Below are 26,092 nucleotides of genomic sequence, written 5' to 3' on the forward strand. Positions count from 1 at the left end.
ACCTGAGGATATTATTTTTGTGCACTTATTTTCCTGTCATTTCCTTCTAACTCAAGTGTACATTTTTTCCTAAAAATTCCGTTCTTGGAGGGCTCTGGGTAATTCAATTAAGGACTGGGAGCCCCAGTATCCTCCCCGCCCACACCCCCGCCACCGCCGGCTACACTGTGGGGTGTTCAGGTTTGGATGAAAGCAAGTGCGTGACGTCTAGGGTGTCACATCAAGTCCACCGGGCGCCCAGAGCCGCAAACCAGTTTCCCTAGTTAGCTCGAGAATGCCCCTGGGAACTTAGGGAAAGGAACACTGAGGCTTCCGCGGCTCGGCCCGCGGGGAGGGGAAGGGGGAGTTACAGGTTAACCCTCCCCGAGGGGCCCCCTTCTCGAAGCCCTTCCTGGCTCTTGCTCTGTCGGCCTCTCAAGAGCCGTCCTCACCGCTTCCAGCCACGTGGAGTTGGGGTCTGGCTGGACCGTGACGAGAAAGCCAGGTCAGTGGGCAGCGATGCCCAGCGTGACTTACAACACCCGAGGGGCAGAAGCACAGGCCAGCCCCAGGGGACAGGTCGGACGGCTGGGTGTTGGCCCGGTGCAGGGGCGCACAGCTCTTGGGGGGCAGCTGGGAGAGAAGCACACCCCCACCAGCTTATCTCAGCACTGGTTCCTGCTGGGCCTCCCCTGGGGGCTCATCAGCAGTGCACTCTCCTGAGACCCCCCGTCTCAGAGCCCCACGCGCCCCACGTTGGCCCAGTGTCCAGGTTGGGCCGGTGTCTCTGGTCCCCGAGGGCCCTGCATCACCGCCCACCATGCATCTCGTGCTTTCAGGGAGCACTACATCACCATGGTCAAGTGGGCCACCAGCACCAAGGTCGCCGTGAACTGGCTGAGCCGGGCGCAGAACGTGTCCATCCTCACCCTCTGCGATGCCACCACCGGGGTCTGCACCAAGGTATGGGGGAGGGGCTGACTGGACGGCGGGGAGCATCCCCCGGCATCACGCTCATCTCTGAGCCACACACGCACTCAGCTCCTGCTGGTCCAGGTGCAGCCTGCATGTGGGTCTCTGTTTGGGTGTCACCTTGTGGATGAATTGAGGACTGCTGCAGACTCGGGGTGATCCTCTCAGCCCCCAGCACACAGAGCTCTCACTTCCCTTTATCCTTGCCCACAGCTATTTCACACAGGGGCTGCTTCTCATTTTCCAGTTGACGTTTAGAGAGGGGAGGGGTCCGGCCTGAGGCCCCAGGACCCGGCACTGCAACCTGGCCTGGCCATTTCAGCCTCTCTGTCCCTCACTGACCAGAGCCAGCTGGTACCCTGGACGGTCGGCACCATGTCTGAAAGTCGCCGGTGAGGCCAGTGTGTTCCTAGGGCCTCAGGCTGACTTAGTGGGTGGTTACAGGGGGCGAAGGAAGGGGAGACAAGGAGGAACGCAAATCTAAAGAGAGGCTTGGCGACCCTGCGAAGCAAGGGAGCGACCCACGGCTGTCGCAGCCCCTCAGGCGGCCTGGCCCTGGCCCAAGGGCTGCGTCCTCCACAATCCCTGAGCCCCAAGGGCCAGGGCTCCTCGTGTTGGGTAAAGAAACATCCATTAAAACCAGTTAATAAACCCAGGCAGTTCTCTCAGAAAGTCCTTTTTGGCCCTAAATGTTTATTTCCCAACTGAGGAGGAGAAAGACTTGCAGAGCAGCTGTGTTGTGACCTCGGGGCCCCCGACAGCAGCTCTGACCCCGTGGCCCAATGACAATCTTGAGGGGAGTCGCAGTGAGCTGTCGCTGAGACCAGTGTTCTCAGTGGGCCAGTAATTTACTTGATTTTTAATACAATTGAGAGCAGATTCCAGGTTATTCTGATGGGCTTCTTGAGGGGAAGGAAGGAAAGAGTGGACTCACAGCTGGGAAGCTGGGAATGGCTCGTAACCCAGGTCTTCTGGCATCTGGACCCCCGGTCTTGTGAGGGTCAGCAGTGAAACTCCAGCCTGCCCGTGGTTAGAGTCCACAGGTAAAGAACAGACCTGCCCCAGGCACAGGTCCACGGCCCATGCGGCTGAATAGCTATTCCTGGTGGTTTGGTTGGTGTGTTTGGTCTCCCATTATATGTCTTTCCACACAGTTCTCTGAGATTTACTTTTCATATGCTTTTTAAGTCCTTTTAATGTTTTGGTCTGCCAGGATTGTTGTGAACTGGAAATTTGACACATGTACACACAGACACCCACGCACATGCACACATACACGCACACATGCACGCATGCACGCAAATTCCTAAAATAATGCAGCACCTGAGATTTGCCTTTAAATGGGCACATGCCACTAGATGGTCATTGGCGACCATCTAGTGGACGCGTGTGTGGTCATCGGTGACCGTCTGACGGGCATGTGTCTGGTCAGGGGTGACCACCAAATGGTAGAAATGCACCACCTTCCAAAGGATTCACACCCCCCGTGGATTTGTCCTCGTTGCTGGGAGAGTGACATTTTCCTGTTCGGGGAACACTCGTGCTCAGCTCTGAGCCACGTCATGAGACAAGGCAGAGCGGGGCTGGCCCCCTTCCTGAGCTTGTGCAGCTGCCATGGAGGGGAATCCAATTGTTTCTACACTGCTGGTCGCAGACACAATATGTGCGAAAACTCCTTTCTCTAATGCTCTTATTTCGTTTCAGAAACACGAGGATGAAAGTGAAGCCTGGCTCCACAGACAGGTAACTATTCCGCATGCAAATCCCACGCTGTCCGCCTACACCAGCCACCAGGTCCTTTCCCAGTGTTTACAACACGGCTTCTCACGTTAAATCCTACAGGAAGCCCCAGGTAGACACGCACGTGCACGCGTGCGCACGCACACACACACGCGCGTGAGAGAGGCTCTTGGGGGCAGCAGAGCCACTCGGCCCACCTGGCTTCCCTGAGGCCCCAGCACTGCTGGAGAACTGTGGCCTCCATGCAAGAGGGCTGGAAAATTCCTGCTCTTGAGAACGTGCAGTGCTCAGTGAGATCTCAGTTCTCAGTTAGGTGATGTCCCTTTGGTGCGTTGAAAGGGTGAGTCCAAACAAGTTGCCTAGGTTTAACCTACTTCAGTCAAAGCAAATGGAACGGGGCTGACGTTCCTGTTTTTCTCGGCATGGGTCATGGATGCCTCCTTTGAGGTGGATTCCGTGCGGTTCAGCTTGAGTCTTCCTGGGGACCTGACTTTAGAGCCTCCCCTGAATTTCCCGTGCCCGCCTCGGGTAAGAGATGCACGTGAAACAGGCTTGAGGAACTGGAGGGAATCAAAGGAGACATGCAGTGCTCACCCTGACAGAAAAATTAAACCCACACAAGAAATGAAACTCTGGACTCTGGTCTTTTCTTTCTTTAATTATTTTTTTCTCATTCCACGCCCTGAGGTTAGAAAGCACAGGTGGAGGGTTTGCAAGCTCACTTCCTTCTTATCCTACCGAATGGGATGAAAATCGTCTGAAAATTCTGTGGGAAAAATCTAATCGGGTTTGAGTCTCAGAATGATGGTGGAGAGGGCACAGGTGTGTTTCTTTATTGATGGGACAGATTCCGTTTATGGGAAGGAAGTGAAGCTGGACAATGCGACTGTTACCAGTGGCTCTCCAAGAACATTCTAGAAACTCTGTGTGCACCTCTGTTACCTGTGGAATCAGCAATCTGGCCCAGCCTCCCATCAGTTATCTCAGGGGTGGTTCCCTCATCAATGGGCGTGATTGCTTTTAACTATGTCCTTCTCCTGCTCTGTGCCGGCCTGACACAAAAGAGGGGCCCACTGTGGCCACTTTGGTTTTCCTGTGTCCAAGTTTGGATGCCAAGTCCATGCTGAGAAGTATCCAGAATCAGATTGTGCTTGGGCGTCTTAAAGTATTCGTTGAGGAGTTCCACTGGGAAGTTCTTGAATGCCACCTGGACCAATGATATAAGCACAAGTATCAGAAGTAATATTATGACGTTCCTCTTATAGTCACACAAAATGCCAAAGACATTGAGATGCAAGAGTCAGAAAAAAAATCCATTATATACGTAGTCATCTGTTCAACTAATACATACGGATTGAACCAGGCGCCATGCTAGGCTTCGTGGATTTCAAAAACAAGAATCCACCACTTCCCCAGAGCGCATGTCAGCCACCTTATGGTGGAACCGTGTTCCACGGTGTGGACATACGACAGTTCATTCGTCCGTTGATAACATTCGGGTTGTTTCTGCCTTTTGGTGTTGTGAGTAGTCCTGCCAAGAACACAGTGCTGAGTGAAAGGGGGCCACCCGCCGTGTGACTCCACTTACGAGAGATGCCCAGGTCAACAGAAGTCATACAAGCAGGAGGCTGTTTGCTGGCGGCAGGGGCTGGGAATCTGGGGTGGGGAGTAACAGCGTAATGGAGTCTGGGCTCGACTGGGGGTGGTGGAAGTGGTTTGGAACTGGACAGAGCTGGTGGTTGCACGACATTGTGAGTGTGCTCGATGCCATGAAGGGCTCAGTTGTATTAACATGTTTTTGTTTGTGTCATGCTCGACTTTTTAAGAAATGAATCCGCTAGAGCAGCTCTCAAAGATGTCTTGGTGTAGAAAGGGAGAGAGCTGCACGGATCCCCAAGTGTGGAATGTGGGCGGAGTCCTAGACTGCGTCCCCAGGGCGTGTGGAAGGGCCGTCACAGGGCTGGGAGTGGGCATGCATGGGGCCCAGAGGCCGGCTGCGGGACTGGGCCTCAAGCCACGTGCGGTCTGTGTCTGAGTTGGAGGAGGGAGGATGGACTTACCAAAGCAGCCAGCGGTTTGTTTCTCATGGGGCAGAGGGCTGTGGGAAAGCCAGGGTCAGAGGGTCCCCTCCTGCCCCTGCCTTCCTGTCCGGCACTCACTGGGCCTCGAGCTGTCGTCCTCGTAAGCTCTGCGGACAGGACACAGAGACACCGCCGTGGGCAAGACTGTTGTGTATTTTCAGAGCACACATCCTGTCACCCACCTAAGAAACCAGCCAAGCCCCGGATAGGCAGCCTGGATTTGGGAAACCAGGTCGTTCCAAACAAAATCAAGTCAGCACTTACAAACCAGCAGAAAGTAAAAGTATAATTCTTACACTTTCAATATGTAAACTTTAAAGCACTTATTAGGCAACAGCTAACATTTTTAAAACAGCCTTTGAAAAATCCATAGTCCAGCCAGTGGCCCAGGGTGCCAGCCACCCCCAAGGCGGGCACAGGACCCCACGGAGCCCCACCTCGCCGAGCACCGCTCAGCCCGTGTCTCCATCTGTTCCTTCAGTGCCGTGGTCAGTAGGAAACCCAGTTTCAAACAGTTTCTCATGACGTTCCTTTTGAAGAGATTTTTCACAAAGGAATCTGTGGACCCTCTTTTTCAAAAATAAGCTGTCTTGTTCCTGCATCCTTCACGACCCTGCGAGGTCCTGGGGGGCGAGTTAGGAATTTATTTAAGGCCAACCTGCCATCTGCCGCCGGGGAAGCTGCTGGCAGCCACTTCACGCACGTCATCAGGGGCCACAGGGCTCACCCCCGCTGCCCAGGGCCACATCAGAGGAGGAGAGGACTGGGGTCTGGACGGTTCTGCTGACCCTGGGGAGACCCAGGGCGCAAAGATCATGGGGTCTTCTGAGTGCTCGTTGCCAGGGGAACGGGAGTGGGCGAGGGCATCCTGGGGCTATGGTCTGAGCCTCTGTTCCTGCCCCCTGTCTTTTCCTCCCGTCTCCTTCCTAGGCCTCAGCGTGAACCCCTCAAAGATCCCCCACGAGCCCACAAAAAGAAGGTGAAGACCCACTAAGTTCCCTCTCCTCTGGGAATACTCTGGAGAAATAGGCAGCCCCTCCCCCCCACACACACACCATCACTGCTGCTGTGACCTTCAAAGTCGGTCCTGGGGCAGGTCCACTAGGGGCCCTGCAGGCCCGAGGCCATTTGGGGTGGAACCCAGGACCCATCTTTGTGTTTGAAGAGTTACTCCTGCAGGTCAATTTCTGACACTCTTTCTTCTTTAACCAGAATTTTGGTTTTGTGATTTCAAAATTCAGGCAGGGAGGTTGACCGGATGAATGTATCTGAACCATAGAAAGAATGGGCAGAAAGTCTACAAACAGCTCACAGAAAGCCTTTCACCAATAAAAAGGACTCGTTCTTCATAGATCTGCTCAATTGGAGGTGGAGAAACCAGGCAGGGCCTGGTACGATAAATGCCCTGTTACCCAGAGGGCTAGAAACGCTTCTCCTCAAATCCAGGAAAGTCAGAACCAGGATTAAAATCCAGGTCTCCCAGTCAAAAGTCATTGTACTTTTTCACTAAATATACATTTACTACATGAGAAACCGAGTCTCAGAGAGGTTCAAAGGCTGGTCCTTCACCTGCCGGCTGTGGAATGTTCCCAGGATCAATGTAAAGATGGCGTTGCAATGCCTGAGTCCTTCTCAGTGTAAAAGCAATGTTTCAGGCCTGAATTAATTATTTATTACATTTACTCATAGTATTTTTCTCTGCCAAAAGTACAGACGTTTCCCCAGAAAACGGAAGCAGTATTGCGGTATCCATCCTGAAGTTGGCAAATAAAAGTACATTTAAAAAGCCAGATTTACTGCTGATTTTTCCATTTCCTCTATTTTTAAATACCATACTTCCAGCACTAAATAGAAAAATAAATATTTGCAGATTAAAGGTTTCATTTTACTGCAGATATTCATGAAGATTAAATGTCACTTTAATCACATGTTGGTTTATTTCTCTGGGCGTATCATATTTGCATGTATTCATTCACTGCAGGGAAATGAGTTTTCCTCGTGCCAGCTGGGGTTTATTTACCATTTGTTCTCATTCACGTTAGCGTGGAGCTCCTTGAATCAGAAAATGTGTATCGTAGCCACAACTAATTGGTGTTCACGGATGGAAACTTTCAAGCTGGAGCTTCCTAGAGGCTGAGACGCCAATCCCTCTTGCCTATTAAGGCGACAGCCAACCCACAGGGGGTGGCTGGGGGCTGAGTGGTGGCTTCTCAGCTTGGGGGGTGAGGGCCAGGCCAAGATGCAGCAACATGCTACAGGCGCTGGCTGTGAATGCAGCCTGGAATTCTTCCCCCCAGGGAAAACTGGGAACGCTGATTTTGTTTCCAGGGAACAGTGGCAGTAGGTCCAAGCAGACACGTGCCATCTAGTAAGTGCCCGTGTGGAACTTCCTTCTCGTTAGAAGCCGCGTAATACGCACAGTGAGTCCCTGGGAATAGCGTGTGCTCTCACCTCCGTCGTAGAACGTGCAGAATCTGTCCTTGTCTGCTGGGGGTTTCTTTCTTTCTTTTCTCTTGTTTCCTTGGTGGGCTATTCAGTATGAGGTGGATTTTATTAAATAAAAGAACAAAAGACAGGATGGAAAGACTAGAATTCATTTTTAGGCAAAATCAGGTTTGTGATTGTTCAGAATTACTATAGATAGTAAACACCCCTGGTGATATAAATGAACTTATTTACAAAACAGAAATAGACTCACAGACATAGAAAACAAACTTATGGTTACCAGAGGAGATAGCGGGGTTGGGGGGGAGATAAATTAGGGGTTTGGGATTAATATACACACACTACTATGTATAAAATAAATAACAAGGATCTGCTGTATAGCACAGGGAACTGTCTTGTAATAACCTATAATGGAAGAGAATCTGAAAAAAATATATATAACTGAATCACTTTACTGTACGCCTGAAGCTAACACAACATTGTAAATCAACTATGTTTCAGTTTTTAAAAATGGTTTAAAAAAAAAATGCCCCTGGAGAATTTTGCAGGGGCCACAGGTAAGCGGGGAGCCCAGCCCTGCACTTTTTTAGTGCTGAGTTCCTGTTTGGCTTGGTGAGCTGGGTGTCCTGTGAACCAGGGGACGCCTGTGTGTCCGCCTCTGCTTAGGCAGTTGCCTCTGAATTCCTCTGAATTTCTCATTATTTTCTTAGGAAACTGGAGGCTTGACTCGTGATTCCCAAGGAGAGAAAAGGCCCCACACAGCCTTTAGCCTTTCAACTGCATCTCTCATTGGCAATTACATGGAAAGTGTATCTCAAAATGTAGTTTATCCTGGTTCAACCCCTTCAAAACAGTCTGTAGACTTAATCGATGGCTTTCGTCCGCAGAATGAAGAGCCAGTGTTCTCCAAGGACGGCCGGAAGTTCTTCTTTGTCCGAGCGATCCCGCAGGGGGGGCAGGGGAAGTTCTACCACATCATGGTGTCCTCCTCCCAGGTAAGCTCCCTAGTTTCCTGCTCTGCTGGGGGCCTTCCCCCCGCCTCAGCAGGGGAGCTAAGTGCTCCCTGGGGGAAGCCGGGCCCTGAAACTGGAAGGCGGGTCCCCACGTGGGGACGGACGGGGCCTTCATGAGCCAGCCGTCCTGACTGGGCAGGGGTGGCATTCGTGACTCCTGTAATGCTCAAAAATACGAATGACACTTCTGACGATATCAGAGGACACTGGGTGCATCGCTGGGTCTGAGCACAGGACACGTGTGTGTAGACCGCTTTGTCAGTCCGCCCGCATTGGCCTTTCCTCCCTCTTCTGGGTCCTGGGGGCCGGGCACAGTGTCCTCGTGGCCCCAGGGCATCCACCTCCACGGTCAGCCAGATACACTGCCGTTCCCTATGCTGCAGCCACAGGATAAGAGCAGAGCATCGCTGAGCAGGAATGTGGGAGCTGAATATAGGTGCGTTTGGAAAGAGCAGACAGCCTGGCGAATGCCACCTCCTGCAGAGCGGGCACCCCTGCCCCCTCCCCACGGGGTGGGACCCCGGAGCTGCACTCAGGGAACCCTGCCCTTAGGAGGAAGGTGAGGGGCTGCGGGCCTCCCATCAGCACTGCCCTCGGCCTCAGTCAGTGGGGCTTCCATGTTGAAGCAGAGTCTAAGGAGATCAGGGCATGTGAATAAAATTTTATTTTTAAAAAAGTTATCAAAAATATTCTGTGGATATAAAGTAGAAGATTTATATTCATGACATGCCCCAGAAGGCGATCTCCAAAGCAAAGTTCCAAGAGCGCCCCACACGGAGCAGCTTTGGTAGAACAGGAACGGAAGCTCGGCTGTGGCTCCAGGACAGGGACCACTTTGACTCAGAGACTCAGATACGGATGTTTTCGTTTTCAAGCCACTTACTGCATGGCTTCCAGAACGTCTGCAGACAGGCTGACATTCAGCTCTTACCCCTAAGGCCTGGGCGCTGTGGCCCCAGATTCCTGGCTTCTCATTTGGGATCACTTCAGTCAAGACTTAAAATGCTGGGGTGTTCCCTTCAGCCCATCTCGGATTCACCCCCGTGACCAGCATGGGCTGAGGACCCGTTAGTCATCCAGCAGGGGCAGGGGCCCCCCCTCCGGGGGGCCCCTCCCCAGGAGCCCCTCGGCCCCCACTGCCCTCCGGAACACCGGGCAGCCCACTTCTCCTGCCTGGTCCTGCCCGCACAGGCTCTCCCTTCTCCCGAGGCCATTTCTGGGGTCCCCGTGCCCCACAGTGTGAGCCTCGGGCCCCGTGCCTGATTTAACAGCATTCGCGTTGCACCCATGCCCGGGGCACCCGCCCTTGGAACAGCCGGCCTGCGGCTCATGCCTCAGCATCTCACAGCCCGTTCCTGTTGGGATGGTCACGTCTTTCTCCTTCTGTTGTGATGTGTTGTCATAACTGTTCTGCTCTGGGAGGCACGTAGGGAGAGACAGTGTGTGCAAACGCACAACACGCAATAAATGGTTTCAAGCCATCCTTGTGAAGAACGGGGGAGAATGACGAAGACCCAGGGGGGTTTTTTCCTCCCTCCCTCCCTCATCCCTCCCTTCCTTCCTTCTTTCCTACCTTCCCTTCCTCCCATCCTTTCTTTATTCTTTCTCTGTTTCCTTGCCATGTCTCATCCACTCCTCCATATTTCTTTCCTCCCTCCTCGTCCCCCTGTGATACTGACCTGCTGATCAGATTTACAGGTGGTGAAGGAACAGTGTCAGCAGCGTGTGAAGCACTGACGCTTAAGACACGGAGCTCACGGTGGGAGTTGCTGCTGGTCTGGGTGCTGGTTGATCGCAGGGCAGCCGCGGGCGCTGCCCCTCCAGGCAGGCACTCAGAGAAGGGGCGGGGCTGCGGCCCGAGGGTGGTCAGCCTGTGTCCGAGGGCCCCGGGCCGAGACGCGAGGCTAGGCCCAGCGCCCCCCCCCACCCGGTGTCCCATCTGTGTTCCAGCCTAACAGCAGCAACGACAACATCCAGTCCATCACCTCCGGGGACTGGGACGTGACCAAGATCCTGGCCTACGACGAGACACGGAGTAAGATGTGAGTGCGCGTGCGGGGCCGCCTCTCTGTGTTCTCCTCCCCTCATACGGTGCTCAGCACTCTCCCTCTTGGGCAGCACCCCGAGGCCCTAGTTTCTTCACGAAAGTGCGCCCTCAGATTCCCGCCCGACCACCCCACGTCCCACGTCTCGAGGTCCCCGTGAGGACGTCGGGCCTGCAGCCAGTCCTGTGGCTGAGACGGTGGCCGTGCGGGGTGGCTGAGCCTTTGCTGGTTCCGGGCGGGACCCAAGGGCGCTGTGAGCCCAGTGCGTCGTGAGCCTGGCCTCGTTCAGGACAGCCGCTCCTGTCCTGGTGCAGGTTCACTGCTTTCCCCGCTTCTCAGAGAAGTAGGGCCAAGGCTGAAAGAGGTCAGGTGCCTTCCTCCAGGCTGTGTGGTCAGCGGCAGGAAGAGCTAGGGTTCAGCTCAGGCAGTGGGGGAGTCCCCGCGGGAGTCAGGGTTCCCACGCAGGGGTCCCGGGCGGGCACGGGCCGCCGAGTCACGGGATCAGCCTTTGCGTCCAGCGTGGAGCTGGCCCCGGGCGGGAACGTTCTCTCTGTGGACCCTGAGCAGCGCATCCTCGGGGAGGTCTGCGGAGGCCGAGCCTGGCGCGCAGAAACACACCTGCCCCGCAGCCAGCTAACTGCCATGCGCCTGCTGGTCTTTGCAGCTACTTCCTCAGCACGGAGGACCTGCCGAGGAGACGCCAGCTGTACAGGTGCGTCCCCCGACCCCCGCGCACGGCGGTCTCCCGCCAGAGGCTTCGCGTTCCAGAGTCACACGGTCAGCAGTACACGGGGGGCGGCAGAGAGAGGGGCCAGCACACGTGACGCAGGCAGGGGAGAAATAACCGAAGGTGCTGAGGCCCCCACATTGGAGGCATTGTCGTAGTTTTCTGCTTTTGCCAGACTGAGTCTCTCCCTCGGGAGACGTCTGACAGCCTTTCCTTTCACCTTAGTCGAAGCTGAACTTGGAAGGATCACTCTTGGCCGGGGTTTCACAGGAGAGAACTGGGGTTTGGGAATGTACGGGTGGACCGGGGCGGGGTCGGCCCTACTGCCCTGGCCTCCTCCACGTGGGCGCTGGCTGAGTTCCGCAGTCTCGAAGGGCGTGGAGCAGGGCTGGCCTCTGCATCCTGCAGAGGACAAGGTGTTCTCCAGGGTCCGTCCGCCTTCAGCATAAACCTCGTGGCCTGCCCCCCGCCCCAGTTCCCGTTCTCACCAGGGAGAACTCGTGCTTCTGAAGTGGGGTTCTCCCGAGGAGCCTTCTGCCAGTAAAGCGGAGGAGGGCGTGAGGCACTGTCACCTCCACCGCTTTGCTCTCCAGACGGGAAGGAGGGGGCAGCTGGTTCCTGCCCCACGCACGAGGGCCACCTAAGAGGACGCTACTGCGTTGTGACCCTCGTGGCCTGGACGGAGCCGATGCCAGGCTCCCCTCCCTCACCGCCGGGAGTCGGGGAAGCCCCATCGGGTGCATGGCCGCCCTCCCGTCCACCAGCCCCTGTGCTGACAGTAAGGGCTGCACTAGGGAGAGAGGCACTGCCTTTCGGAGGCAGAGGAAACCGGCAAATCCACGCCGTCACAGGTCTGCTCCTCTCTGTGGACGGCTCATCTCTGCTTGTCTACCAGGATAATCCCACCAGTCCCATCACCAAATTAGCCAAGGAGATGGAGGCCGGCCACCTGCACTTCCTCTGACCTGTCCTGTCTCCCGTGAAGCGTCTTCACTCTTGTAGACCGCTTTCACGTTAGCAGCCTTCCCACGCCACACACTCAGACCTGGACTTCTTCCAGGTTTATTGGAAGATGCCTCGGTATCTTATAGCTTCTGGAAACACGTTAGGCCTTCTTGACGTGAAACTGTGCTTGACCAGAGCGGTCCTGGGTGACACCTGAAGGGGTGAGAAGCGCCCCTGGCACCTCCTCACTGGCCGTGGCAGCGGCCGGAGCCCCCCACCGCTGCTGTTTCTGGAGCCCCTGCCCTGTCCTGTCCCGGCGGCAGGTGCTCTGAGGGGAGTGAAAGATCCAGAACACGTAGCTTCTGTTCCTAAAGTGCTAGTCGCCTGGTCAGAGGGATGAGGCACTAGAAATAATACCCCACACCCGACACTCCCATCAGGACACGCCTGGGCCTGCGTGACTCCCAGGAAGCAGCCATGCTGAGCGCTCCCGGCGGGTTGGGGGTGGGCAGCCCTTAGGACGGCCCCGTGGGAGGGTGACAGCAGAGCCAGCACTCGAGGTGTGCCAGCAGGGAGACAGGTGGGAGGATGGTCCCCAGATGACCGCGCGGGAGAGAAGCCAGCGTGCTGGGCGCGGGGGCTGGAGCCGAGGGTCTCGCCCCTGGTGACAGCCCCGCCCGCTCCCTGTCCCTGCAGCGCCAACACGGTGGGCAGCTTCAACAGGCAGTGCCTGTCCTGCGACCTGGTGGACAACTGCGCCTACTTCAGCGCCTCTTTCAGCCCCAGCGCCGACTTCTTCCTGCTCAAGTGCGAAGGTGAGTTCTGCCACCGAGTGACACCTCTTTCTAAGGCGCCCCTGGGACCCGGCAGGAGCTCCGCGATCCCGGGACAGGTAGGGCCGCCTAGCTGGGGACGTCGGCGCTCGCAGGAGCAGCCTTCCTGCATCACCTCTGCCAGGTGTGTTACTGGTATTTTACATCTTATAAAGGGCTGCAGCTTACCAGAGTGCTTTCTACATGCTGTGCTGGTTAACCCCAAAGTTCGCCTACATTTTCCTTAAAAAAATGTGTATCTTACACGTTGATGGACATAGGCCATCTGTAAACGTGGTGAAACAATTTCAGAAATTCTTCAGCATATGTAAGGATTGAGATGATATAAAAGAAAATTCAGACAGGAAAAAATTCTTTTCCTACCACCGAATTCATGGATGATTTATTCCAAACTTTAGAAAGTTCTTAATCACACCAGTCAGCATATACAAAATAGTAGACCAAGTCCCATTGTGGACACAAAGAAATACCTTTGCATCTTGCCCTCATGTCTTGGAAAGATAGGAGCCCACGGAAAGGTGAGAAATAATAAATATGGTTGCAGCGAAATACATCTCAGAGAAGAGCTTGATCTACTGAGATAATCTCCAGGGGTGAGAGTACACCACGGGCAGAGACAGGCCGACACCGGGAACGATTGAAGAATCTTTATCAGACTGCCTTTGATAGCCTTTGATAGCCACTCAGTAGCTCGGGACCTCAGCCTCTTTTTATCAGCGTTGTCATCCAAAATCTCAGCCCCTCCTCACCAAGCTCAGTCCCAGACATTCTCCTAGGATAATGTGATGGGAGAGAATTGTGTGTTGGGGGGTCGGGGCGGTTCTGAAATGCAGCAGTAGCCCCCAGTCCCCTTGAAGCTCATCTTACCAGACTCCTCCTTTGCCAGCAAGACCTGTTGCCCCAGGGCACGACCTTCATGATATTACACGTTGGGGAAGTGCAGAGGTGTATAGAGCTCAGAGATTGGGAACTGTGGTGAGCAGACCCGCTAGGGGAAAGAGACAGCAGCCTGACAGGAGCTGCCGGGTCAGAAATCTGAAGTCTTACCTGTCGAAGGAGGAGGTGGCTTTACAGTGCAGAAGGTCGTGATGAGATACCGAAGGGGAAATTGAAGTCAATCTAAAGAAGAACTTTAGAACGTCCTAGAAAGAATGGTTGGGTGGGAAAGGTGACAGAACCTCCCTCAAGGAAGGTCTCTAAACAAGGGCAGACATCACGTACCAGAAATAGGTTTAAATACGAGGCAGAGAGTAAGCTGGGGGCCTCAAGGTCCGTGTTGTAACTGGCCGAGGCGGTCACGATTTGGATCTCGTTCTTGGGTTCTTACTAACGTTCACTAGTATTTGCTCCATCGTCATCTTTCACAGAACCCAGCCTCTTATCTATCAACAGATTCTTTCTCTGCTTCCCCTAGCTCCTGCTAAGCTCTGCAGGGTCTTCTCACTCCAGAGTTTAGTGGGAATGGCGTCGTTCTGAGGACGGCAGCCTTCTGTTGTCCAGTTTCCACAGACTCTAGCCCAGGGTTGAAATTGAAAGGTTCTTCCAGGACATCTGTGGCCCTGGGTTCAGGCAGGGAAGCTCCCATGTCCGTGCGGTGGATGTAAAAATGGCGCCCATGTTGGGAGGCCACTTGGACAGTGTGCGTGGAGATCACTGAACAGTCGCTCATGTGCAGATTTCCCATCCTGCAAGCGTTCCATCCTGGGGGAGATAACATTTCTTTCTATGTTTGTGTCCCAGCCAGTCTGAGGACATTTTCTCTTTATAAAGCTGCTTGTATTGTGTGGTCTCGGATATTTTGTGTGAAGAGATAGGTCCTCAGTTGTCACTGTGAAGGAAAACAGAAGCAGAGGACACGTACGGCCACATCCCAGGTCACAGACATGACTCAGCCCCTGAGACCACCGTGATCTCAGCTTCAGAAGGATGGGGCGCCCCTCCCCACAAATGCCTGGGTCCACTAGTAACGGAACAGATTCGTGGAATTTGCAGGATAGGAGACCTCAGAGACCATCTGATCTGATCTCCATCCCCTGCTCCATTTTATTAAGAAACTTAACTCTTAATTGATCATGGAGTTGCCACCTCAGGATTTTCTGAATCATTTAAAACCTATTTAAAGATTTAGCCTAGGGCTTCCCTGGTGGTGCAGTGGTTGAGAGTCCACCTGTTGTTGCAGGGGACACGGGTTCGTGCCCCGGTCCGGGAAGATCCCATGTGCCGTGGAGCGGCTGGGCCCGTGGGCCATGGCTGCTGAGCCTGCGCGTCCGGAGCCTGTGCTCCGCAACGGGAGGGGCCACAGCAGGGAGAGGCCCGCGTACCACCAAAAAAAAAAAAAAAAAAAGATTTAGCCTGTTGCCTCTTAAGATAAACATAAACTAGCCCTCTTTCCTACAAAACTGCTTTTTAAAATTTTTTCTATTAGTAACCTATTTTCTGGCTAATGTAACTTGTATGCCCAAATCAACCTTTCCCCTAAAACCTAATCAAAACCTGATTTTTAAAAAGGGATTTTCTAAAAAGACGTAAATTTACAAAGACCGCAGAATGGATGAGGTGACTGAAGCAGCCAACTTTACGGTTTACGGCTGCGGCCTGGACACAGTTACAGCAGTAAGTGCCTTAGCACACCCTGAATTCAAATCCTGCTCCTGCGGTGAGAGCTGAGCGGACACCCAGTTCACACCGTAGGCACTGGGGGGAACAGCCGCTGGGGATGCGAGGGTGGGTTTAATGACATTTCAAAGAAGTGATTACACACCCGGTTGGATTGCTTGGGGTGTTTTGTTGGTGAAGAAGCCTTGAGGAAAGCTTCAGATAAAGGTGTGGGTAGGGTCAGAATGTGAAACGCAGCCCAGAGGGGCAAAAGTGCAAGTGAGAAGAGAAGTGAGAAACGGCAGAGGTCGTCGTGTGGAGGGGTCTTTGCAGCCTGCGAATCGCGGTCACTTCGTGGATGCATGCATGTAAGAGGCCGATGTACGATCCAAAAAGAATTTTATTTTCCCACATTTCTCAGTAGATGTAAATGTAGACCCCAGTGTGTAGCTCACAGCAACGTTTATTAAGCTCCATGTCCCCTCCTGTTTATTTCTCTCACGTCCCAAAGCTGCTCTGAGACTGTTGAAAGCCTTGGACCACCGTTTCACTTTTCCTCCTCCTGCAGAACTTTATCGTGGGTATTAACCTGGCCTCTCAGATGCAACCAGAATAACAGCAACAACAAGAATCCCTCCTTTTTAGGCTGAGGGAAAATGTAGGGGCAACTGGACGAGTCTCTGTGGTCAGTTAGGGAAAGGAAAATCTGTGAGTGCTCCCGCACTCAAAATTGTTTGGCCTGTCATGAAGGGAACTACAGATATTCGGCTTGGGCAGAGATTATGGTCAAAGGATTTAATAACTAGGGCAAGGTGGACCCCAACCAGCTGAAACAGAGGCCCAATCAGAGCAGACGCAGGCCCACAGCACATTAGGACATAAGGGCTAGGTATCATAGCAGATGTGAAATTGTGACAGCCCCGTATAAACTTAGTCCTTCTTCCTCCTTCCCGTGGACCTTCTATTATGATCGTTTCTGGTAGGTTTATCTGACGTGGATCTGTCCCCTTAGCTTACACTGTACTGCTCAGTGTTGTAACGTCGTCATAGTGGATTATAGCTCATCAACTGCTTGCAGTCGGTACTTCTGTTTAATTAGACCTCTGGTGTATTGTTTTTCTCTTAATGTCCAGTTGCTCTGCTGTAGTATGTCTTGTCCTTCCTCATCACTGTAGCGTTTCATTTAGTCTTATCATCATGTACTTTCTTCTCTAATTTTTCATTAACATTTCTTCTGTGGTTTCTCAAAGCTTGCCACTTTTATATTTTTTTATAATTTTCAAGTTCATAATTTTTATTAAGTATGCGACCACTTAAAAATACATACATTATTTTTATACCTTTGCACACTGCTAGATTAAACAGAGATTAAAATAGAATATAGGTAAGTAAAGACTCGGAAATGTTTGTAATGCTCGTATCCACTCATTACGTAGCCAGATCCCATCTATCTGTGTCAATATTTGTATCTAAACGGCATGGGTTTTAGGTGATCACCAGATACTTGCATAAGAGACACATGTAAACCATATTCAGTAGAACCTCGTGGAAACTCACTTACCTATTTAACATAGAGGTTTAGGTTCCTTTCCAGATCTCTGGGGTCTGGCAGTGAAGCCAGCTGCATCCTAAAGATTGTATTATGACATAACATTTTATAATGAAATCATATCTATTCCGGGGTGTACCAGTAAGCCGTTGTTTACATGCCTAGTTGGTCTCAATGACCCTGGGAGATGGGTAACAGAGCTACCTAATATTTGTCCAGCTTCTTACGATTTGAAAAGTACATTCTTACGGTATAATACTTGACGTTCATATTCCCTTTTTTTTTGAAGCTTTGAAATGCATTTTTTTTGGAGTACCGTTGATTTATAATGTTGTGTTAGTTTCAGGTGTACAGCAAAGTGAATCCATTCTTTTTCAGATTCTTTACAAAACAGAAACAGACTCACAGATCTCGAAATCAAACTTACGGTTACCAGAGGGGGAACGTGGGGGGAAGTGATAAATTAGGAGATTGGGATGAACATATACACAGTACTTTACCTAAAATAGATAACTAACAGGGAACTTTACTGAATATTCTGTGATAACATATTCCCATTGCTGACACCTTGCAATTTTTACTCTTATCACAAACAGACCTCCTTAGAGTTCCCTAAACTCAGTGTTCCCCAGTTCCATGCTTTTGTCTCTGCCTGATGAACTCCCGTACATCTTCCAAGGTTCCTCTCAGGCAAGGGTTGATTTTTATCCCCTCCCAGGAGGGTTGAACTGGCAGCGGTGAGCTCGCCCGGGCAGCGTGGATGTGACTGTGGGTTCACCCTGAGACCAGTGCCTGGGACGGACACTTGACTCCTCAGCTGTTGGGGTTGCCTGCGTCAGGGGCCTGGGACCCGCACCCTCCAGTCCTGGAAAAGCCCAATCTTACCGCTAAAGAGAAATGCACTCACCTTCTGTGTGAGTTTCCTGGGGCTGCTGCGACTGCGTGGCCTGAAGCAACAGAAAGTGATTCTCTCACAGCCCTGGAGGTGGAGTCTGAAAGCGGATTGTGGGCTGCGGGGCCTCCCCCATCCTAGCGGCAACCCCTCCCTGCGCCTGCCTCCAGACCGTCTCCTCACAAGGACACCAGTCACGGGGCCCCCGAACCCCGAGCGGCCTCCTCTTAACTTGGTCACATTTACAAATAATTGGTTACAGTTTCTTCCAAGTAGGGTCTTGTCCACAGGCGCTGGGGGTTAGGACTTCACCACATCTTTGTGGGGACACAACTCAACTCACAGCGACTCCCCCCGCCTGAGACCCATATCACCTTCTCAAATAAGAGAGGACAGAAAACTATTGCTGTTCTCCTCGGGGACACAGAACCAAGGGCAGCCACGGTAGGCTGTGTGCCAGAGACCATTCTTAACGCTTTGACCACGTTCCAGAAGGGAGGAGAGGGTCCCCTGGAAAGTAGTGGGTGCAGACGGTGTCTTTGCAAGGCAACTCTGACATGTTAGAGGAGGAAGACGGCTCCAGTGTCCATTTCCTCCAGGAAGTCTTCTTCCAGGTCATCGCGCGAAATAAATCCTCACGTTTCATGGCGCTGTGAAAAGTGGTTGGCTTTTCTCCTCCCCAAGTAAACTCGACCCTGAACAACTGAGTCAGAGCACGTGAACTCACGAATTTTCATGATCACAGCCTCTGTGTAGAGAAGTGGACTTTCCTCTTCAAACTGAAGCCCAGGAACATGATTCATTTCCCTATAGGTTTGTCAGGAGGACTCCACCATCCCTGTTTCTGGGAAACATCTAAACACCACCAGGAAAACAGGCCCCGTGTGTGAATCAGGTGTGTGCAGCTTCATCCGAAACATTTTTTGTATTTTTAAAAATAAATAAATGAACATGGTTTTCTTGGAACAAACGAGAGAACTAGGACATTTCCTTCCCATTCTGAGTGAGGAAACAACCTGCAGTGGTGACTCGTGCTGCAGACTGAGCCTCCCCTCCCCCTGTGAAACCCTGATGTAGCAGCTGCTCTTAAGGTCACCGCGTCAGCGGCCTAGTTTATCAAGACAGTCTTCTCCATCCTGAAGTCGAATTGAAACAGAATAGGACCCAAGCTGATAATAAAGTGAATGACTGTGTCCCGATTACTGCCCTTACTGTTAAGTTCTCCCGGGGGCCTCTACCATTGCCAGGTTTGCTGCCATCAAGAAACATGGAAAAGATGGTGATGGGGGCAATGAAGTCAGAGTCCAAAGGCCTGGGCTGGACTCAGGGCTCCGCCTCTTACTGGCTCTGTGACTCGGGCGTGACAGTTAAGCTTGCTAAATGCTCCGTTTCCTCATCTGGAAAATCGGGGGAATAACTGCTCTCATCAAGTCAGGAGGATTAATCAAGAGAATGCATGTAAAGAGCTCAGCCTGGTGTCTGATGCATAGCAAATGCCTAGTAAATGTTGACTAATGTGATCACAGCTGTCATCACCACCATCATCACCTTAGCAATCAATTAAGAATGTCTTAGATATTTACTGGCTACTAACTCAGGATCCAGGGGGTGGGGTGAGGCTACAGAGGGTTAGCTTCCACGAAATTAAGTCACATCCCTTACTTAGTGCCTCCAAATGAAGAGACTCCCTCATCCCTCACAAGGTGGAGCTGGGAGCCCTGGGTCTGCGCTTACACTAGCAGGGTAGAAAGTTCCAGAAGGGAGCATGGCTGCCGCAGTCTCAGAGCATTAACCAACCATCGGGTAGGCGTGGCAGTGAAGCGGCTGGTGACTTCAGGGGTGGCTCTGCCTAAGGGGCCTCCACAGCTGGGTCTTGGCAGTGTTAGGAAGTAACCGCATTTTCCCCTTTTCTTTGATATTTCCTCTTTCCGTGCCATGTCCCCTCTCTGCCTTTACTCCTTCAGACACCCAGTGCTGCCAGCTGCCCCGGCCGCATCCTGCCCTTGGGAACCATAATTAAGTGGGAAAACGCACACGGCTGTGCGTCTGCGCCACGTGAGTGCACCTGGAGTCTTGTTCCTAAGGGAGCAGCGGAGAAGGCCGGGTGGAAAATCAGAGTCAGTCTCGCAGCCCAGCTCCCCTTGCCCGGAAGCTGCTGGCCGTGGCACAGTGGATGAGAAGGAGTCAGAGGCCAGGTCAAGGTTCGGTGAGAAAGAGTGTCGTCAACAATGGATGCGTCACATGTGCCTCGTGCAGCAGTGAGGGGGGAGGGATGCCCACGTGCCACGCACCTGTCACGTGTGGTGTCATCCCCTGAAAGAAGTGAGTACGCCCCTCACGAGGAAACTCTGACGTGGGACGTATTTGGAGGTTGAGGTCCATCCTGAGCTCACCTTGTCCTACAGAATGAAGTAAAGCACATTTTCGTACAGGGCGCTACCATCTTAAAGCATTGTGGTCGGGGAGGTGAAAGAGACAACACATCATTTCAGAGAACAGAAATGTGCATTTTTGAAGGAACAGTCGTGGAGACCCTGTGACTGGAAGGAACAGAAGTGGCTACAATCCTGACACCACCACAGAAGGTCTCCCGAGGGAAGGCTGCTGCCCAAAACTCCCGATTGAAGGACAACTCTGTCTGTCGTGCATCTTTTGGGTGGGGGAAAAGAAAGACCCAGATCCCTCCAAAGAGACCTGGGGTAACACTGGTTCACACTCACTCCTACAGTGTACAGCTAAGCAGGTGTCCCCTATGTCCTGATCCAACGTAGGAATTATATACGCTGCTTCTGTTCAGGTTAATTCAAATCACTCACATCCAACTATAAATGAGGAGCCTCAAAGCTAAATAATAATAATAACATAATGCTAACGATACATAACATTTATCATTATAAAGAATATAATAAATAATGTCAATAATAAATGCTCTGCATCATTGAGGAAAGTGTGTTAATTAGCTTCAAACATGCAGGCTGATAACAAGTCTCAGCAGGATGTGAAAGGGGAAAACAAATGGTGTGCTTCTGTAACTAATCCTCTAGACATCTCTTAATCCAAGTTTCCAAGGCATTAACCTGGGCTGCCCTTTTTAACTGTGGGTTTGTGAAGGTGAATGTTTGGAACTGGGTTTGAAACTCCTTGGAGCATTGCTTGTGTGTCTGAGAGTGAGACCATCTGTTCGATCTCTCAAACATTCGGAGCTACTTCCTTTGAGGTTGCAGGTTCCAAGAACAAGGAGAGGGATTCTCGAGGCAGGTGATCTCACGAGCATCATTACACAGGTGCTTTGGAAGACGCTGGACTCATCAGTAGACGCTGCCAGCCCCCAAGCATACCCTCCGTAGGAGCCCTCTTGCTCCCTGATAACAGCCAAAGGAACAGAACTTCTCACTTGCCCAGGTAGCACTTCCCTGTCACCCAGCAAGTGTCTGAACTGGGCTGGTGCCTGATGCCAGCAAACTTTTCTGCAAAATGGAGTCATATCCTGGGAGTGTGCTGCTTGAAATGTCCATGACAAATAGATAATGTTATTTGATGCGGCAGCAGTGCCCCTAGACCCATGCACTGCTCTCCTCCTGCACCCTGACTCTAGGTGGTAACGGCCCTTACTCGCCAGTCTGCCTTCAGGGCCTCCCTCTGACCAGTCCACTTCCCTCCCGAGTACCAGACCCTACTTCCTAAAGATTATTTCTCTGCGGAATGTCTTCCTGGGCACATACATTTCTCTCTTTTCTAAGTAAAATGGTAGAAGAAACATAACATTAAAAAATAAATGACTCCCCTGGGCCACCGAAAAGGAGACCATCAATGGAACAGGACATGGAAGGATTTTTGAAAAGTAAATATAAATGGACCACATTGAAAGTGGAAGCCAACGACTAGGAAATGTGGCATGATTGGTGAAAGACACGGTAACCAAAACATTAAAAATAAAGTTTGTTTTCCCAGAATTCAGATCAGATCGGAGGCGACAGAGGATGGGAGCTGAAGGTCGTCATGGGCTAAGATAGCCTCATTTACGGGGCTGAGAGGGGACGCCCAGCCCCTGCTCCAACAGCTGTGGGCTAACATATTTGCCCTGGACAGTTAAAGAGGCGATTGGCCGTGGGGGTCTCCCGGAGTGGACACTGGCCGGAGCAGGAAGTGGGGCTGTGCCTTGAGTAGCCTCAAAGACAAGGAGCCCAAGCACTAAGGACGGTGGCTAACTGCTGCCTCTGCCCACCCCCAGGACCTGGCATCAGTGGCCCCCCACCCACCATCAGGACCCGGCATCACTGGGCCCCTGCCCACCCCTGGGATCCGGCATCAGCACTGTAGCGTCTGTGACCACCGCGAGGGGGTGCACTCCTGAACGGGATCCTCCCCGCCACATGGCAGCAGCCAACCAGAGATCACTGAGGCACAAATGTGAAAGGGAGGCCTCAGACTGAACATCAGAAACAGAAACCCCAGGAGAAGCATTCGCACGATCACTTCTATTTACTGCTGTAAGTCTCACTGGAAATGTCCTCAGAGAGTTCCTAGAAGGTGCCACGTTGATAATCCAAAAACAGGCCACTGGCAAAAAAGTAGACAGACTGCTGGAGATTTAACAAAATGTTTACCAAGGTATTTTTTTTAAGTTTCGAAAGAAGAACTGAGTCGATGGCGTAAGCATGTGCCCCGGTTTCCCAACAAGAGCCTGAGATGATGCCTCCTGAAGACCAGTGGAGGCCATGTCACTGTTGTTAGTGCCCCTCCCTTCACTCTCAGAAATGTCCCTGTTTGGGCAAAATTATTAGCACAACACCATCAAATAGTAACCTGGAAACTCCAGCAGAAGGATTTCCCAGAAGGCCTTTTCTTTCACACATCTGCTAAAGGGTTACTCTCCGAAATAAGTATCTGTGTTGATCTTATGGGCTGTGCATCAAGTCCATAAGACTGTGTTGGCTGCCAGAAAGCTTAGAGGGAAATTTATAGCCCATGTGGGTAGGTCTTTGAAGAACACGTTTGTTATTCTAGCTGTTTCCTGGATTTCTCTCTGTCTCTTTTTTCTTGCCTTTATTTTTACATTGTTCTGCTTTTCTCATCCACTCTTTTTATCCTTGTTTTTATCTATGCATTTATATCTTTCCTATCTGCCTTAAATCCTTTTGTTTGTCTCAGGACCCAGGGCAGATAGACAGAAAGTAGGTGAAAGGAGAGTGATTGACCAGTTGAGTGGCAGATAGAAACATCAAACGGCTCCTTCAGATAGCATCCAAGGCTGTCCTCGGCCTGGCCCCACCGTACTTACCCCACCTGTAGAGCACTGTTCCTGGGTTAGAGCATTTCAAACACTTGGCAGCACAACCAGTTTCCAAGTGAAATGGTAAAGGAACTAATACAAAACAGATACAAATGATGTCTTATTAGCATTAAAAGTTCAGAAGTGTAGCGTGTGCTTTTCAGTTGAATCAAAGAAGGCAATAAGACTATTTTGATGAATACAAAATGTGCATAATATAAGTTAGGGAATGCAGGTAAAAGTTACAGCCTTTCATTAATAACCTTCAACATCCATGAATTAACCAAACCTTCAGAACCACTGCTGCCCTTCTTTTAGGGCCACTGTTGGAATAAATGGCTTGGGTTTTTCTGTTATGTCAATACCTATAAAGCTCTCTACCTAAACCGTCGAGGCCTGTTAAATATCTTACACAACCTCCAAGGTCCAACCCGTGAACTTCCTCTAATCACACCCTCTCCCTCCTCGGGGCTCTGAGAGCATTTTTTGCCTCTCATCTTTTGTATCTTCTACCCCTCACCTCTAGGTGCCAAGCTCACCAAGGCAGGGCCTGTTTGATTGGCATCTGCACAGCAGCCTCATAACAGACTGAATATTGATACATGAACATTCACCGAGCACCAGCAATGTGCCAGGGCTCTGACATGCGCCCGGTGTGTTCTGGAGGCCTGGAGACCCAGCCCAAGACCTGAGGGAGCAGAGCTCTGAAAGCGTTCCTCCCGCACTTCCTGCACAGCTGCCCACTGACGGGCCCAGTGCCCCCTCCCCCGCCCCCAGGTGCTGGTCAGTTTTCCCACAGCGCATCTCACACCTGCTGATATTCATGTGTTTCCAGTGCCCGTCTCACCCAGGGATGTCAGCTCTGTGTGGCAGGAACTTTGTATTCCCCACCACTTTGATCCCAGTTTCTAGAACATTGCCTGCACACAGCAGGTCCTCAACAAGTAAGTATTAATAGTTTTTGAAGGGATGAATAAAATCGACCTCAAAATGCTACACTTTGGGGCCAATATAGACTGAGCTTAAAGTCACAGTTGTACCTTAGAACTTCCTAGAAAAGAAGCTAATTCACATGCCCTTGTAGGTGCCATAAATGCTATCTCACGTGATCTAGAAAAACCAAAATATTCTTTGAAACATTATCTCCTGCCATCACACACGCATACTTCTGTATGCTTACAAGATGCAGAACACTATGAACACTGATTTAATTTTTTTAGACAGAAATGTTGTAAACAAAGAAAGATGGTCAAAATCAAAATAATAATGTAATATGCCATTTAAAATCATATGTTTAGGAGATTGGCCTAAATGAATTTTCTAACTGAATATAGACCTCTGGCAGACTTGACATGTTTCTTCTCTTTTGCTTCAGAGGGAAGCCCTGGGGCCTGTGGATAAAGTTCAGGGAACAATGTTTCAACTTCATATAAAGAAAAATCCAGAAGGGTTAGGAGCATCATGATGTGGTTGTAACTGTAGGTGTGACGTATGTACACACGGTGACCATTGAAACTTCCCTCCCAGGAGTTCTCCAGGTGGAAGCTAGCTAACCAGTAAGAGATGTCTCAGGAGGGTCCCTGTGGCTTTTGGGGACGAGATGATCTAGGATCCTTGCCCTAGTAGGAATCTCTGGTTGTTCTTTTCCGATGCCGACCCAGGAGAGCAATTTTAGGGGCCATCCCAGGACCCAGGCAGATTTGACGCCTTCTCCAGACACCTGGGGTCTCTGGCCACATACAGTGGTGCTTATTTGGATAATGAAAAACCGAACACATTGAGAGATCCCGACATACAGTCTAAGTCATCACCAAATCTGTTGGGTCAGTGAAGTCAGAATGTAGTATTTGGCTAGATGTACTGGGTTGCCTTTTTTGGAAGCATGATGGTGGCCAGGTAAGGGGGTGTGGCGTCTCTTTCACAGACCCTCCAGTAGCCAGTGAGCCCTGGCGCTTCATGCCCTGGCCGTCTACAGTAAGCTGTACTCTGCTGCCTTTGCCTCAGTTCACAATGCCTTAGGTAGGACTTGACTGCTCTTTCATTGTGGCAGAGCCTGATTTCATAATCTGGATCACTTTTCAAAAAGGACACTTGGAAAATACCAATTTTGGTTTTCCACTTAGTGGTTACTGGTGAAAATTTAGTTTTTTAGATGCATGTAAGGGAGCATTTCTTCTGGACTAAAGGAATCCTCTTCTTAAACAAACACTGCTGGCATATTTTGATCAACAGTAAAACATCCATCCATGTCCTCTACCCATGTCTGAATAGTAGGTGACTTTTTGTTAAAACCAGGGAACATTATCTTATTGCCTAGCACAAATGAATTACAAGAATTAGATTGGAAATGTCTAGCTAGCTCTTAACAAAAGTTTCCATTTTAGACAAGGAGACATAAAAAGAACTGATCCCAAACTTATTGATGCTAATGGAGAAGAAAAGGAATAAGGGAAAACCAGATGCTTCTGTAGCCAGGCATGTCTTCTTCTCCCAAACCTCGCTGTTTAAGAGAACGTGGGTAAACGCAAGGCTTAATGGGGAAGGAAGGGATGTGAATGAGTGAACCCCACTTCGTGTATTATAATGGGGAGCAGAGGGGGGACACAGACGAGAACAGACACTGCTCGGCCCCAGTCAGTTGTCCCCTTTCAGAAACTGTTATCTTCCGGTATTTCAGTCCAAGTTCAGAATCCATATTTTTATATAAACATCTGATTTCTAAATGTTGGAAACCAACTAAAATTTGAAACAGTTTCCTTTTGGCTAAATAAAACATTTGCAGGCCACATCTGGCCCACAGGTGGCCACTTTGTGCTGTCCTGGTAATGATGCACTGGATTGTCACAGGTAATTTCTTGTTTCGTGGTCCCGCTTATAAGCTGCCCACTTGGTTACCATGAAATAACCAAAGCTTAAGTAGGCAGAGGGAGCTGTGACAGAGGTGGAAATGTTTCAGTCTCAAGGATCCATCCCTGGACACTCATGAATCCACATACTTTTTGTG

The 26,092-nt window shown here is 51.1% G+C and overlaps 1 protein-coding gene across 5 annotated transcripts in view; it reads left to right on the forward strand.

Annotated features, from left to right (window-relative positions):
• Window positions 1-26,092, forward strand: part of DPP6 (dipeptidyl peptidase like 6) — a 1,023,012-nt gene that overhangs the window by 924,242 nt on the left and 72,678 nt on the right. For all 5 annotated transcript variants that reach the window (XM_067747535.1, XM_067747534.1, XM_067747537.1 and 2 more), the window contains exons 11-16: window positions 819-942; window positions 2,656-2,694; window positions 8,105-8,212; window positions 10,181-10,272; window positions 10,940-10,987; window positions 12,644-12,762. In XM_067747535.1, the coding sequence (XP_067603636.1) occupies window positions 819-942; window positions 2,656-2,694; window positions 8,105-8,212; window positions 10,181-10,272; window positions 10,940-10,987; window positions 12,644-12,762 (530 nt within the window). The remainder of the gene's footprint in view (window positions 1-818; window positions 943-2,655; window positions 2,695-8,104; window positions 8,213-10,180; window positions 10,273-10,939; window positions 10,988-12,643; window positions 12,763-26,092) is intronic.

This window comes from Pseudorca crassidens, chromosome 8 (genome assembly GCF_039906515.1).
Source record: "Pseudorca crassidens isolate mPseCra1 chromosome 8, mPseCra1.hap1, whole genome shotgun sequence".
Classification (NCBI taxonomy): Eukaryota; Metazoa; Chordata; class Mammalia; order Artiodactyla; family Delphinidae; genus Pseudorca; species Pseudorca crassidens.